The sequence below is a fragment of the Pteropus vampyrus genome, unplaced genomic scaffold (genome assembly GCF_000151845.1).
Source record: "Pteropus vampyrus isolate Shadow unplaced genomic scaffold, Pvam_2.0 Scaffold311, whole genome shotgun sequence".
NCBI classification, from domain to species: domain Eukaryota; kingdom Metazoa; phylum Chordata; class Mammalia; order Chiroptera; family Pteropodidae; genus Pteropus; species Pteropus vampyrus.
Window position 1 is genome coordinate 2,389,148 of NW_011889092.1, and position 15,549 is coordinate 2,404,696.

At 38.0% G+C, this 15,549-nt stretch overlaps 1 protein-coding gene and 1 pseudogene across 4 annotated transcripts in view; one reads left to right on the forward strand and one right to left on the reverse strand.

Annotated features, from left to right (window-relative positions):
• The window catches only part of STIM1 (stromal interaction molecule 1), a 181,420-nt gene that overhangs the window by 111,740 nt on the left and 54,131 nt on the right, over positions 1-15,549 (forward strand). For all 4 annotated transcript variants that reach the window (XR_896932.2, XR_002776663.1, XM_011377442.2 and 1 more), the window contains exon 3: positions 7,157-7,271. Coding sequence is in view for 2 of the 4 variants with exons in the window: in XM_011377442.2 (XP_011375744.1) it covers positions 7,157-7,271 (115 nt within the window). In the remaining 2 variants the exon portion in view is untranslated. The remainder of the gene's footprint in view (positions 1-7,156; positions 7,272-15,549) is intronic.
• On the reverse strand, positions 14,763-15,252 carry LOC105303673 (annotated as a pseudogene).

Sequence of the window (15,549 nt, forward strand, 5' to 3'; positions counted from 1 at the left end):
TGGATTTGACCCATGGCCATCGTTTCCTGACCCCTGGTCTGGAGTATAGATATCTGGTAGGAAGGGAGAGTGGCCAGAAAGCTGACTGGGAAGTTAGTTTATAGGCCAGATTATAAAAGGCCTTGAATATAAGAATAAGAAGCTAAGACTTTATCCTGTAGGTAATAGGAGCCATGAGATTTTAGGTAGGTATGTTGGTATAATTAGATTTGTACTTTACAAAGGTTATTCTGGTGATGGACTAACAGAAGTGAGACTAGGTGTACTAAGGTGAGTGTGAAATGACCGCCCTCTCCCTGCCCTTGAGCGATCGCTTCTGATACCACTGAAGACAGATACTTCACTCTGAGACATCCACATCCCAGCACTCTCTATAAATGTCATTCAGAGCTGTCGTAGCTAAAACGTGGGTCCTTCCTAGACGTTCAAGAGGTGAACAAGAGTTGGGAAGCTTCTCAGATCTGGGGCATAAGTCTCTGGGTTCTAAATATTGTGTGTGTCGGGGAAGTGGGACTGGAGGCGGTGTGGTTTGGTGAGGGAGAGGTGGAAGGTGAGCAGTGGGGAACAAGGTTGGAAAGGGGAGGGAGGAGTAATTGTTTCCAAGGAAGAACCCAAGAGAACTGCCCAAATCCCTGCACCCAAAGATGTGCTGCTCCTTTTCTGGCTTTCCATCAGTGAATTCTAGAGAGATGTCTCCCTTCCTCTCTGCTCTCACTCACACTCCTCACTACTGCTTAACACTTGGGATGGGGTTGCATGCTTTGTGCCACTGCCAGGAAGATCACTTTTCTGAGCTCATAGAGCTAAATATACCTAGTGACAGCTGGTAGCTTGGCTCTTCAGAGAGCTATTAAGTTGTAGCTCTAGCCAATGCTGCATTCCCCATGGTAAGGCATAACTTTTAGGGAGCCTTCTTAGACTTCCCTGAGAGAAGAGCTGCTTGTTCTGAGTCTGAAATAGTAAGCCCTGTGGAACCAAAAGTTGCCTCTTTGGTTTTTTTTTTCTTTCTTTCTTTTTGTTGCTTTTATACTTGGTCTTAAATCAGAGTTTAGCTATTAGCTGGATGTAGAACAGTTTTCAGAGTAATATGGTGGTAATGCCTACCTGAAGTATATTGAACATCAGAGTTTTAGTTCAACACTGCATTCTTGTATGACATGTATATGGCTGGGCAACTGGGACCTTCTATCAGAGAGTGTATTTTTTTTTAGGGGAGGTAGACACATAATGAGACTGATAAGGGTATATACACAGGGACTGTGAAAACACAGAAGAGTCACTTTTGATCAAGAAGCTTTTTTCTTACTTTCATATCCTTATCTCACTCTCCTCCCAATAATAACCACAACTAACATTCAAGTTGTACTTTAAAACTTACAAACTGCTTTTGTGTACATGAGGAGTCACAAGCTCGGTGCCTCTGAGGGGCCAGGGGTATCATAACTGAGTATAAATGCACATACATATATCTGTGAGTTGCGGGGAGGAAAGCTGAGGCCAACTAGGGAGCACATACATGCCTCTTCAGCAGCGGGCAGCTGCTGCTCAGCTCTGGCAGATTGTTGCCAGGTATGTGAGCCCAGGAAGAGTGGTACCAGGTGATGGGGTCTTGAGGCCCTCATTATTTCCCGCAGCACCAACTCCCTTGCCTCCAAGCTGCCCCAAAGTACAAATATATAAAATACTCTTTAATATGGACAATCGATTTTTTCTTAATTTTAAGTAAAATGTGAATAAAAACGTGTTCATAAAAATGTTGCGTTTTAAAATTAATTTGTATTAAACAATCTACATAAAAACAATGTTTGCTGTGCAAACACAATTTCACGACAACTCCCTTTGCCACCATCCTCCCTTCTAATCAAATCGTGGCACTTAAGTCTCTATGTAAAATTCTAAAGTTGTCACTGGAGCTCATCTAGATCTTTTGATTTTTTTTTTTTTTTTTAAGATGGCTCGAAAAGCTGGACTTTTTTTTGGTAAAGTTTTTGGTTTGTAAACATAACTTCATTTATAAAATGCTCTACTGGCCATTAAAAGACATATACAAAGGCAGTTTATGACTTCTGCAAACAGGTCTCAGTTAACCCTCATCACACTCAAATGAAAGGGATAATTAGCCCTTATTTTGAGGGAAAATAGGGTCAGAGAGGCTAAGGAGCTTTGTTACGGGAGAGTGGGGCTTTTCTCTTGGAGCATTGTCCAGGTTTTTGATGTCTCGAACAAAGAATTGGGCAAGACACCGAAATACAGCAGAAAGGAAAAGCTTTATTAGAAGGGAAAGTACACTTCTAGACATGGAAGTGGACCTGAGCAAGAGATGCGTGGCTCAAAAGGCCTGGAAACAAAGCCTTTGGGGTTTTTATCTCTATTTGCTATTACCTTTGGGGTTTTTATCTCTATTTCTTAGAGGGGTGGGCTTCCTTGTTTGACAACTAAGATTGACAGGACTCAGTGATTCATCATTTTGCTTTCTGTGCATGTTTGTTCCCAGAATTCAGTCCGTTATAATGATATTAATGAACTGGGTATATGCATCATATTATAATGATGGTATAATAAGACTCAGGTGAGTTGAAGGTCACCGGGGTCTTCATTGCGCAGGTGTGAATGACTGGCTTAAACTAGTACCTAATTCTCTGCTCACTTGTTTCTTTCTATGAGTTACTTTAAGCCTAAAAATGCCTTCTGGCTTGCTTAATTGTGGGCGGATTAGGGTGGACCCCTTCTATGATAGGATGACCTCAGTTTCTTTGCAGGCAGACCCAAAACCTCCTAACTTTCTGGCTTCTTTTCTAAGAGCCATGAACCCCCTTATTATTAGTATGGATGTTGAGGGTCGAGAGGTCTCCTTCTGTATCTGCTTTCTGCTGAGAAGGGTCGTCGTCCCTGCTTATTGGGGTTCTATGGAGCTTTTCCCCTTTCTGCCTTAGTTAGGGCGAAGTCTTGGGTTTCCTGCTGAAGTACTGCCTCAGTCCCTTATCAACAGCCAGAGGATCTGAGTCACCAGTTTCGGGGCAATTATCGGGATCTGAGGGAGAGGGCCTTTTTCCTAAAGAAAAGAGAGGAGAAAACTAGGTTTACTAAAAAGATTAAGAACTCTACAAGAGATATCCCATTTCATTTACTGCTAAAAGATTACGAATTTTACAAGCGATAACCTGTATCAGCTTGCTCAAAAGTCACACAGGAAGTAAGGGGTCTGTTCTATAGGTCTGAATTCTTTATTTTTATAATACATAGCTTTTCTTACTCTTAAGGCCTGACTGTTGCAGCTTTACTTTTTTGTTCTCTAAAGAGGTTCCACTCAGCCTCAGGCCTTTCCTTCATGTAGTTTCTGTCAGCCCACATTCCGCATTTGGCACCATCTTCTTGCTGCCCTTGTTTTCTGACCCTACACTCCTTTGCTTGTTCTGAGGCACCAGTGGAGCTTATATGCGAACCTCTATGCAGATCCTCTGTGTATTTTCTTCCCATGAGCCTCTTTGCTCTCCATATACCTCAGTGTTCAGACTTGGCAATAAAAAGCAGTCTACTTCTTGTTGGTTCCCTATAAGCAGCTGATATGTCTCACATGTATCCCAGAGTTAGTTGGTAATGGCAGAAAATACCCTTCCTTGGAGATTTTGGTGTTACTGCTCCTAAGGCCTGCGTATAGGATATGTTTCCTAGTTTTAGATTAAGAGGGTCTGGGTCGGAGCCTAGGAGGACCAAAGTAGGGTATACCTTAAAAAACCTGATGAATCAAAACTAGGAAATTATAAGGATTACAGATTTGATCTCTTTAAAATATATCCCGAACCTCACAACTCCTCATTATTCCCACAGTACTGCCTTGTTTCAAACCACCATTAGCTCATACCTAGATTATTGCAATAGCCACCTGACTGGTTTTCCTGCATCTGCCCTTGCTTTTCTATAGTCTGCTTCTCCACACAATATTCAGAGAAATCCTTTTAAAAATGTAAATTGATCATGTTGCACCTTTATTCAAATTCCTCCAACGGCTTCCATCTCAGAGTAAAAGTCAAAGTCCTTATATTGGCCTACAGAGCCCTTTGTGATCTGGACACCTGTTGCTTTCCTGAGTTCCTCTCCTACGAGTTCCTCTCCTACTATTCACCACCTATTCTCATTTCTTTTCGGGCCACACAGGCCTCCTAGCTATTCTTTGAACAAACCAAGTCTGTTCTTGCCTCTGGGTCTTTGCATTTACCATCTCCATTGTAGGGATACTCTTCTTTCAGTTATTCTCTTGCCTTTCTTCAGTTATTTGCTTAAAAGCCACATTCTTAATGAGACCTTCCTTGACTTCTGTAATTAAAATGGCAAACCACTAATAATGCTACTCTTGGCATTCCCTATTCTTTTTTCCTGCTTTAAAGAAATTATTGTCTCTTTTACCCAAAAAGGATGTTAGCATTACTGGTTCAAAGTCTGTGTGCCCAAAGCTTTGAAAGACTAAAACTTAAAACTTCAGAGTTTGGAGTAAGGAAAGGTTTATTGATCTGAGCCAATAGAGAAAATGGGAATTCTAACTCTCCCTGGTGTGTGAGGTCTAGTGATCTCATCACTTAGAGCTCCAGTGAGAGCAAGCAGACTCTCAATAAAACTAATAAAATTGTTTTATATTCACTCTGAAAAATAAGCAGCTGAAATTCAGAAGAAATATTCTGAATTAGAAGAGCCATGGGAAGAAGGGGTCCAAACATTAGAAAAAAACTTTTTAAAGTATAAAATACAGAGTATAATAAAACAGTCAAGTATTAGCACAAAAATAGAAATATGGTTTAGTACACAAGAATAGAGACCCTAGAAATATACCCCATTACATGTAAGGACTTAATTTATTATTAAATCATGTTTTCCAAGAAGGAATGAAAGACAGATAATTTAATGAATGGGGTTGAGATAACTGGATGGCAACTTGGCAAGAAAATGTTAAGATCCACAACTTATAACATAAAATAAATTGAATGTTAGTTGGCCTAAAAGGCTGACTATTGAAAAATCAAAAAATACTTAGCTTACTTTCTAAGAGTTAAAAATCTCCTGGCTTTGGGCTCTTCATCACCTGCTTAAACCTTGTTAAAAAGTAGATTCTCTCAACAATTTCAGATGAGAGACTGGGGTACTGGAGAATCTATCAGAGGGTCTTGAATTTAGTTGTGGCCAGAGGGCGAAAAGAGCTGTTAAACATTTTTATGTGAACACCACTTTTACAGCCTCATCTAACCAGAGGTCTTGACTTCAGTACACCATTCTAGCCTTTGTGGGAGTGTAGCTAGACCATACCTATACTCCAGGTACTAGAATGTATTAGAGCTGCATTCAAATATGTAGCCATTAGCTACATGTGGCCATTTAGATCTAAATTAATTTTTAAAAAATTTTATTCTTTAGTCACACAAGCCACATTATGAGTGCTCAATAGCCATATGTACCTAGTGGCAACTGTTTGGGCAGGACAGATGTCGAACGTGTCCATCATTACAGAAAGTTGTATTGGACAGTGCTATGTTATAGTTGTGGTCATTGTCAAGTTCCTTGTGCTCAGCAGCCTATGCTCTGACTAGGTTGAGAATGTTCCAGTGTGGACTCTCTTCAAACTTCTCTCCTGGATCATTAAGTCCAGATGTCTTAATGTCTGCAAACCCAAGGGAGGCAAGTACTCTTTGATTATGGGTCTAGGAAATCTGGGACCATAATGTCAGTCATTTATTCATTTTGTCAACAACATTTACTGACATTACTCTGGATGTGACCTTTTTTCCTGGACCCTGAGATAAGGCAAGATGGATAGGAGGACATTTCCTGAAAATTCTACTAAAATGTGCTCTGGTGAGAGTAGTGACCAGAATTGCATATTCCTTTGATGTTTGAGGCTCTATGGAAAGCAGCTAATGATCAGGGTTCAATCCTGTACTAATGAGGTTAAGAATCAGGCTGATTGACTATCTGTGAAGTTAATTACTAGTTAAATTTCTAAAAGCTTTGATTTCTTTTGTTTTTCTTCTTTCTTGTAAGAGTATATTATGAAAGAAATCCAGATAATTAAAGGACAGAATATGTAGTACAGGGGAAAAATTTAGACTACGCAGTCAGGTATCTTGGATTGGAATATTACCTCTATCACTTATCAGCTGCAACCTTGAGCAAGCATTTCAGTTATCTAGTGCTGTATAATAAACTTCCCCAAAACTTAGTGGCCTAAAACAGCAATCTGGGTATGGCTCAGCAGGGACAGCTCATCAGGTGAAGTGACTCAAAAGCTGGGAGCTAGAATGGCCTGAAGTCTCAGTCACTCACATGTCTGACTCCTGGGCTGGAAGTCTCACAGCTGGGGCTGCTCAGACATCTCTTTCCATCTCTCTATAGTCTTTCCACATGATCTCTCCAGCATGGTGACTTCAGGGTAGCCAGGCTTCTTATAAGGTGGCTCAGGACTTCCAAAGCATGTGTCACAAAGGGGAGAGAGCCAGGTAGACTCCATATTGCCTTTTCTAACCTACCTTTGGAAGTCACTCAACATCACTGCTGCTGCATTCTGTTGGAAGATGAGTCACTAACATCAGACCATATTCAAGGGGAGGGGAATTTACCTTTTGTGGGGGGATTGTCAAAGAATCATGGACATATATTAAAGCCATCACAGCAAATAATTTAACCTTTCTAAATAAAACTAATGTGATTTGGGGCCAGTTGCTTTATCTTTTGAGAATATTACTGTTCTCATTTGTAACATTAGTGTGACAATTCATTGGTTGTGAGTATTAGATGAGAAAATGTTGTAGAGGTTCTTGGAATATTGTTTAGTGTATAAATAAGTGCTCAAAAATTGTTAATTCTTCCTCTCCTTTCTTCTTCTTGCTTAATGAATTCTAGTTAACTATCATTTATTATCTTTCCATAATTAAAAAATGAGGAAGGAATTTCTTACTCATATTTATTTATTTATTCAAGTGAAACATAACAAAGAAGAAAAGGCTGTCTTGTTGGAAACCAGGACATAGGCGCATGGAAGGATACATGAGTGGTGTGATACTCTTGTGCATTAGGTGGATGGGTGTCCTGTGGATAGCTAGGCGACCCACGTGGAGATCTTAATCACTGGTTTCTGGGTATCTCTTGTGACTTGTGTGCTTTTCCCTTGCAGTTCCTGAGGGAAGACCTCAATTACCATGACCCGACGGTGAAACACAGCACCTTCCATGGTGAGGATAAGCTCATCAGTGTGGAGGACCTATGGAAGGCATGGAAATCTTCAGAAGGTAATAGGCAGCCTGGTTGTCAATCCTAGCTGCTGGCAGGTTTAGAGAAGAGAGAGGATGGGCAGCAATTTGGCCTTGAAAGGACATGAATATAAAATGCTTAGTAAAGAGCGAATTATCAAAATGGTTCTACATACGGTCATTGAATAAGAATGAATATAATCACTGTGCTGGGAACGGGGGAAGGTCCTCCAGAGTTGAGGTTGCTCTTCACTAGAATTGTAATTGAATTCCATCCTATCCCTACCTCTCTCCTCACTAGCTTTCCCCTATCCCCAAGTTTCTGCTGCTTCAGAGATAGGGAGCTTGCTGGCCTTTTGAGACAGCCCCTTTTTTGGTCCAAGCTCTGCTGAGTCCTAGATGATTTAAAGATTGGATGGAAGTAAGGTGATTGCCCCCCTGAGTTTTTTCTTTTCTAGGTTAAATAGTTCTAGTTCTTTGAAGAAAACATGTTTTCTAAGCCTCCTTCTCATCTTGGTTTCCTGCCTGTAAACACTTTTGTTAATCTCTTTCTTAGGTAATGGCTCCTAGTGTTGGACACAGACCACCCAGGTGTGGTTTGATCAGCACAGAATTGAGAAGGACTATTAGCTTCTCAGTTCTGGACCTGTGCAGCCTGAGTAGACATTGGGGCCTTCAGTAGTCACACTGCTCTGCTGACTCATGTTGAACTTATTAAATAAAAACATTAGATCTTTTTCATGTGTAAAATTGCTAAACCATGGTTACCATTTTTTCTGGAGCATTTGCTTCAGAGTTCTGAGTGAAAGAACATGTCTAGTTGTATGAGACTTGACAGGGAAAGGAAAAACAGGGCTTTTGCCTCCTCTCTCTTTATAACTAGAGCTTCCTTTGATACTAACAAGATTGGAAGCAATCTCTTCCCTACTCTTAGGGTAGGTCTTGATGCTAAGAAGGGTTAAACAAAAGTGATCAACAGAGTCCCAGATTTTGCAGATGAGGAACCTCAGGCCTAGATTTCTAAAGTTACTTTTCATTGTGGAGCCAGGACTTAGACTTGGGCCTTCTGCTGTCTAGGCCAGAGCCTTTCCATACCATCTTGATTTGAAAACACTGGTCTGGTGGTAGAGACCAGTTTTGGTAGGGATGAGACAATTTCTATTTGTGTTTAAATTGTTACCTAAGATTATATAATTTAGATCTGGAAGGGATCATCTATAATGTAGATGGAAAGCATTAGATTTGAAGCAGAAAGACTTGGATTCTAATCCTGGTTCTAGGATGAGCAGGCTAATAGTTCTTGTTAACTCTGTGTTTTTATCAGTTTAGAAGAAGCATAATTAGCTATACAGAAAGCTTTAGAAGCCGAATTTCTTGTGGGGGCTTCTGTTTAATGGCGCTTGAGCAACTTGGGCTGTCTACTGATGAGAGATCTAGCAGTGAAATGATCTTTGGAATTACACCAGCACTGCTGGGAAAATTCTTCTATTAGTACCATTTAATTTTAGTTTACTCTTTTTTATGTAATAACACGAAGACATGGCGCCCGGATTTTAAGAGTGGTTTTCATAAGTAGGGACTTAGAATGAAAGATGGCAGGGAGAGCATTCCTAGCCTTCTCTGAAAGTTCACACAGAAATAGCTGGGGAGAGAAAGTGATCAAGAAAGGGCAGAAACAGAGGGACTAAATCATAATACTAGAAAACAACCTAAGACAATTTTCTGGTAAGAACTTTATTTATGGCTGGCCTTAGCAACTATTTGGAACACTTCTAAGTGTATTCTAAATGACAGGAAGATGGAAGACAATGGAATGTGTTTTCAGGAGTTGGTTTCCATTACTGATGAGAAAAAAAAAAAATCTCAATTGTAAACCAGAATTAATTTTAGACTGTAATTAAGAATTAAAAGCATTTATTTCAGCAAAGGAACTACATCCCAAAGACACAGATTCAGGTAGCAACCTAGATTGTGTTCTCCTGAGACAAAGGGGAGGCCACCTTTTATAGTGAAAATTCCCCACCCAGGTTCCCAATTAAGTCCTTTTACGTAAATAGGTACCCAAATTGTGCAGTTCTGATTGGATGGGGGCAGATCTCAGTCTGTTGGTAGAAAGACAAACCAGGACTTCCCTGCAGTGGCTGATTCAGACCACGTAAACAAGCAAGGCAAAGTATGGGAACCCAAGAGATCCGTCTGAGATTCTTCCCAGCTTACAGAGTACCCGAGAAGCCCCTGTCAGCAAGTAGCTGCTAGGCTCTTATTATTAATAAAATACGGGCCCTCATTTGACTATGGGGAGTCCATGTCAGCAGATAAACTCCTCAGGGTTCACATCAAATAAATCGTTTTTCTTGGGGTACACACAATGCACAGTGATCTAGCTCACAGCTAAGCTGAGAAGTGATATATATGTACAATTTTAGGATTTGCTACCCATGTGTCATGCCTGGTGGTTTGACATACTAAAAGAGAGAATCTTCTTGTATACTAGTCCTTCCAACAATTTGCTTCATTTTTCAGAGCAAGTCTCCTAATCTCTCTGGAGTGATGATTTCCAGAGCTATGAAAAGCATGTAATATTCTGGCGCTGGCTCATACTGGCTGGTCTGAGTTTCACTAGATAATGTAGATATCAGCAGTGTTGATTTGTGTTCAGAACATTAGCTGGCTAACGTCAGTACCATCTATGTGATTAGTGTTGTTAAGGTTTCTGACTAATGTTGGGAGCCAGTCTTTCTCTGTGTAATTTAGATTTTAGCAAAAAAGCCTGATGATCTCTACATTAGCCAGCTCTGGACTTTAACAATAAAAACAACAACTCAGAAACTGCCGTAATATTTATGTAGTGTTTGGTATGTGCTAGGCACTGTTCTGAGTGCTTTACGTATAATAATTCATGTATTTCTCACAAAAACCTTATGAAGTGTAAATACTATGATTTAATATTTAGTATGTTTTCTTATCTCCATTTACTAGCAGATGAGGAAAATGAGTCAGAGGAGTGATTAAGTGAAATAATGTAATACGATTATGTCACTAACCACCCAGAATTGGTGTTTACTTCACAAGTTAAGGGCACAGTCCTCCAAAAGACTGCACTTACTTCAGACACCAAACTAGCCACAAGCTGTGGGTGTTTCCAGGCCAACTGTACTCCTACCAACTGGCTACAGGATCATGGGTTTTTCATTTCCCCTCATGTTTGATAATTTGCTAAATGATTCACAGAACTCAGGAAAGTGCTATACTTATGATTACAGTTTTGTTATAAAGGCTAACAATTAGGAGCAGCCAAAAGAAGAGACTGATAAGGTGAGGTTCTGGGATGGTCTTGAATGTGGAGCTTCTGTTTCCTCTCCCTATGGAATTAGAACATATCATCCTACTGGCCCATCTATCATTAATATGTTTGCTAACCAGGAAGCTCAACTGAGCTTCAGTGTGCAGAGTTTTTATTGGGGTCCTATTATGTAAGCATGATTGACTGAATCACTGGCTATTCCCTATTCCTCCCTGAAGATTAGGCTGATGTCACCTGGCTCAAAGCCCTAATCCTCTAGTCACTGATTGGTCTTTGTGGTGACTAGCACCCATCCAGACTCATCTCACTAGCATGAACTCAAATGTGATCCTGTGAGCCCACCATGAATAACAAAGATATTCCTGTCATCAGGGAAATTGACTTGAAGATAAAGACCAGCCAAATTATTATACAAAATAAAAGCATTAAGTAAGGAAGAGCTAAACAAGCGTAACTGAGGAAGGATCAAGAACAAGGGCAGCTCCAGGGATCCTAGCAACAGGGACTAGGGCATTGGCCTTTTCTACTCTTAGATGTCTCAGCTTCATTAATTTCTCATCTTTAAGTGTCTTTGCTCAAACATCAGATATGCGGAGGGAGAATCAGATGGCATAGTTTGGATCACACACTTATGTAGGGGAGTGATAATGAGAGAGTATATTTGGGAATTGGGGAGGTGCTGCAAATTCTAATCCCTCTTAAGACCTGTGAGGTAAGGGGAATGGCAGTTCTTTAAAGGAAGGGATGCCAGGTAGATTTTGTAGAATCTTTGGGATTAGAACTGTTGTTTACATATTTGAGTCAGTGGAAACAGTAACAGTAACATACTGTGAGTGGTGGTGGGAGGCGCTGACCTAAGAGGATTCTCTTATAAAGCATGGCTTCCCTTCTTCTAAGCAAAATGTTTCATTTCTGATTCTTCTCCCTTTTCCTGGACACTAGATTTTAAAGGATGCTATATGCCAAACAAAGCATATTTCTTAAGTAATAATTTCTTTCCTTATTTTTATGGATCAAAAATCTTAACCATCAATTATGATTCCAACTAAATAATATGATTCCAGCTAAAAGCAAAAGAACCTGGTATTCTAGTGTGACTCTGAACCTTGCCCTGAGAAAATGTTTATTTTCTAGTAGGCTTATGGAAATAATGAAAGAAGCTCACAGATTTCCAATTCTATTTGTGCTATTCTTTGTAGGACAGGAGTTTTCACAGGAAGCAGTGGAACAGTACTGTAGAACTAGAATGCTTTTACAGAGGCAACCCAATAGATCTACTCTCTCTCTGTTGACATAACACAATGGGACCAGGTGGCATTGGACTTCTGTCTAAACCATTTCAAAAGTCAGATCAATATTAAAGAGTTGGCACCCCTTTTTTACCTCTGCATAAAGCCAATGAGAATATGTTTATTCTGTTCTTTAGCTTTCTAAAGATTACTTTGCCAAGTTAATCTTCAGGTACTTTGGTTAAATACGTCAGCCATTAGTTTGTTGGTGTATGTGAGGTAGGACAGAAAGATACCATTGCCTTTTTGCTCTTACATTATTTTCAGATAAAAAACAACTACCATCAATGCAGTGATTTAACACTTATCATAGTTATTTTCTATTTATATTAAATAGCTACTTGAGGATAAAAGGTCTTAATTGTATTCTCATTTAATAAAGGAAACTGAGCATCTTTCACCTATTTCTGTGATTAAGTCCTGAGTATTCTACCTCTTTAATATAGTTTTTGTGCATCTCTGTGATACTGCCTTAGCTCAATTTCATCTTTTTTGAAAGATTCATTGTATTGTAATTGACAATACAATAAGGTGTAAATATTTCAAGTGTACAATTTAAAAAGTTTTAACACATGTATACAACTGTGAAACCATCACCACAATCAAGATAGTGAATATATTCATCACCCCTTAAAGGTTTCTCACAGATCTTTGTGATTTCTCCTCTACACCTCCCCAAACTGATTTCAGCCACTATGTTAGTTTCCATTTTATAGAGTTTTATATAAATGAAATCATGTAATATGTACTTTAAAAGAATTCTTGCTTCTTTCTCTCAACATAATTATTTTGAGATTCATTCATATGGCATATATATAGAGGGTTCATCTATTTTTATTGCAAAGTAGTATTAAACTGAATAGATATACCAAGATTTATTTTTATTCATTTACTTGTTGATAGACATTTGAGTTGTTTCCAGTTTGGGGCTATTACAAATAAAGCTGCTGTGAACATTCATGTACAAGTCTTTGTATGGATATGTATTTTCTTTTCTCTTAGGTAAATACCTAGGAATGGAGTGCTTAGATTATATGGTAGGTTTATATTTTTAAGAAACCGTCAGACTTTTTCCGAAGTAGTTGTATCATTTTACATTCCCACTAGCAGTATATGATACTTTCAGTTTTTTCATAACCTTGTTAACACTCGTTATGGTCATTCTTCTTAATTTTAGCCGTTCTAATAGTGTAGTGGTATCTCATAGTGGTTTTATTTTACATTTATCTGATGACTAAGAATGTTGGGCATCTTTTCGTGTACTTAGATTGCCATTCATTTATCTTCTTTGGTGGATTATCTGTTCAAATCTTTTGCCTATTTTTTTTAAATTGCATTGTTTTCTCATTGTTGAGTTTTGAGAGTTTTAAAAAATATATTCTAGATATAAATCCTTTATGGTATATATGCTATGCAAAGACTTTTCTCTCAGTCTACGGCTTATCATTCTCTTAACTGTGTCTTTTGCAGAACAGAAAGTTTTAATTTCTCTGAAGTCCAATCCATCAATTTGTTCTCCTATGGATCATATTTTTGCTGTCATATATAGGGAATTCTTATCTAACCCAATGTCACAAAAACATTTTCTCCTATATTTTCTTCTATAAGTTTTACAGTTTTAGGTCTTACATTTAGGCCTATGATCTGTTTTGTATTAATTTTTGTATATGGTGTTAAGTGTGGATTCTAGTGTTTTTTGTGTGTGTGTGTGCTTATGGATGTCCCAACCATTTGTTGAAAATTCTGTCCTTTCTCCACTGCATTGCCTTGAATCTTTTGTCAAAAATCAGTGTCTATAATTGTGGGTTTTTTTTCTGGACTCTCTATTCAGATCTACTATTCTATTTGTCTGTCTTTATGTAAATATCAACAACATATTGATTACAATAGTCTTATAATAATTCTTTCAGTCAGGTAATAATGTTAGCCCTCCAACTTTGTTTTTCTTTTCAAAGTTGTTTTGGCTATTTGTCTTTGAGTCAGCTTGTCCGTTTCTATAAAACAGCCTCCAGGGATTTTGACTGGATTTGCATTGACTCTATAGATCAGTTTGAGAGAACTGACATCTTAACAATATGGAGTTTCTGACTCATGAACAATGTATATTTCTCCATTTATTTAGGAGATAAGCTGTTAGTAATATTTTGTAGATTTTAGCATATAGGTCTTCCATATCTTTTGTCAGATTTATCTCTAAGTATTTTATAGGTTTCGATGCTGTTGTAAATAGTATTTTTCAAAATTGTGGTAAAATATGCATAACATAAAATTTACCATGTAAATGATATTGTAAAAAAATCCTGATTGTTGTTTATATATAGAAATATAATTAATTTTTTATATTGGTCTTATATTCTACAACTTTGCTAAACTCACTTATTTTCAACAGATTTTCAACTTAGACAATCATGTCTTCTAGTAAAGAAAGTTTTTTTCCCCCAATCTAGAGGCCTTTTTTTAAAAAAGTCTTTTTCTTGCCTCATTTCCCTGGTTAGTATATTTAGTACAGTGTTAAAGAGAAGTGATAAGAGCGGACCTTTTGTTTCTAATCTTAGAGGGAAAGTGTTTTTCCTCTTTCACAGTAAATACAAAATTTAGAGAAAATACCATTTATTCTGAATTATATAAAAGCGGAACTCTAAACAAGTACTGCTTTTAAGACCCACTCACATTATATTTTAACATAACTTATAGTAGTTTTCTTTAAATCTGAGTTAGCTCAAATTTGTCAGTATAATTTTTCTTTACTAAGACCAAACAATCACAACCACTTTAGTACTTGATAGAATTTTGATGTTTGATAATTGCTGCATATTTAATTGACAGCATTCAATTAAAATATCAGTATAGCTTTCATTCATCAAAGAAAATACTTTATTCAAGTCCTCAAAATAAATGTGAAGAGTTATGTTAGGTTTGAAATGAATGAAGAAAAAGGCCAAGTTGAAATATAGAAACAAAGTTTTCATTTGGTAGAAGCTGAAATCAGTGTATACATTCTAATCAAAGATCTGTCACATGTGGCATTTTTCAAGCTTTTAAGAGTCTACTAGGCCAAAGCCTTTGCTGCCTTTACTGCTTTTGCTTTGCTTTCCCCCTTTCCTTTCTTTCTCTTTGCCTTCAGCGTTTTTCTTTGCCTCTGATTCATCCATATGGGATACTGTCCATGATGTTCCAGAAGACTTTTTGTTTCTCTTAATAAGTTTTTATTTTCATGTTATCGTTTTCATTTTTCGCCACACATTGGGTTTTCTCTCCACAATGTTCGGGGACCACGACAGTTGATCTCTCTTGAACATCTTTCATTAAAACATCACGATCTACTTTAAAAATACTTTTAAGTTTGCTAAGCTCCTTTAGGGCATTCTTTTTTCTCTTTTCAGAACACACGTTCCTTTTTCCATTTACTTTGTAAGCTTTTAGCCATATTTTATCTGAAAAACCTCACAAACTCACAGTTTGCACGCTCACAATGACTAGCACTTGTGGGTTTTTAAAAAGCCTTTTATCAGATTGAAGAAGCTACTTTCTTTTCCCAGTTTGCTGAGAGCTTTTTTCAGAATGGATACTGGATCTTATCAAGTGAGTTTTCTGTGTCCATTGCCTGGTTTTTCTATTTTCACTTATAAATGTGGTGAATTATATTGATTAATTTTTGAATATTAAGCCAACCCTGTATTCTTGGGATAAACCTCACTTGGTCGTTGATGCATTGTCCTTTTAT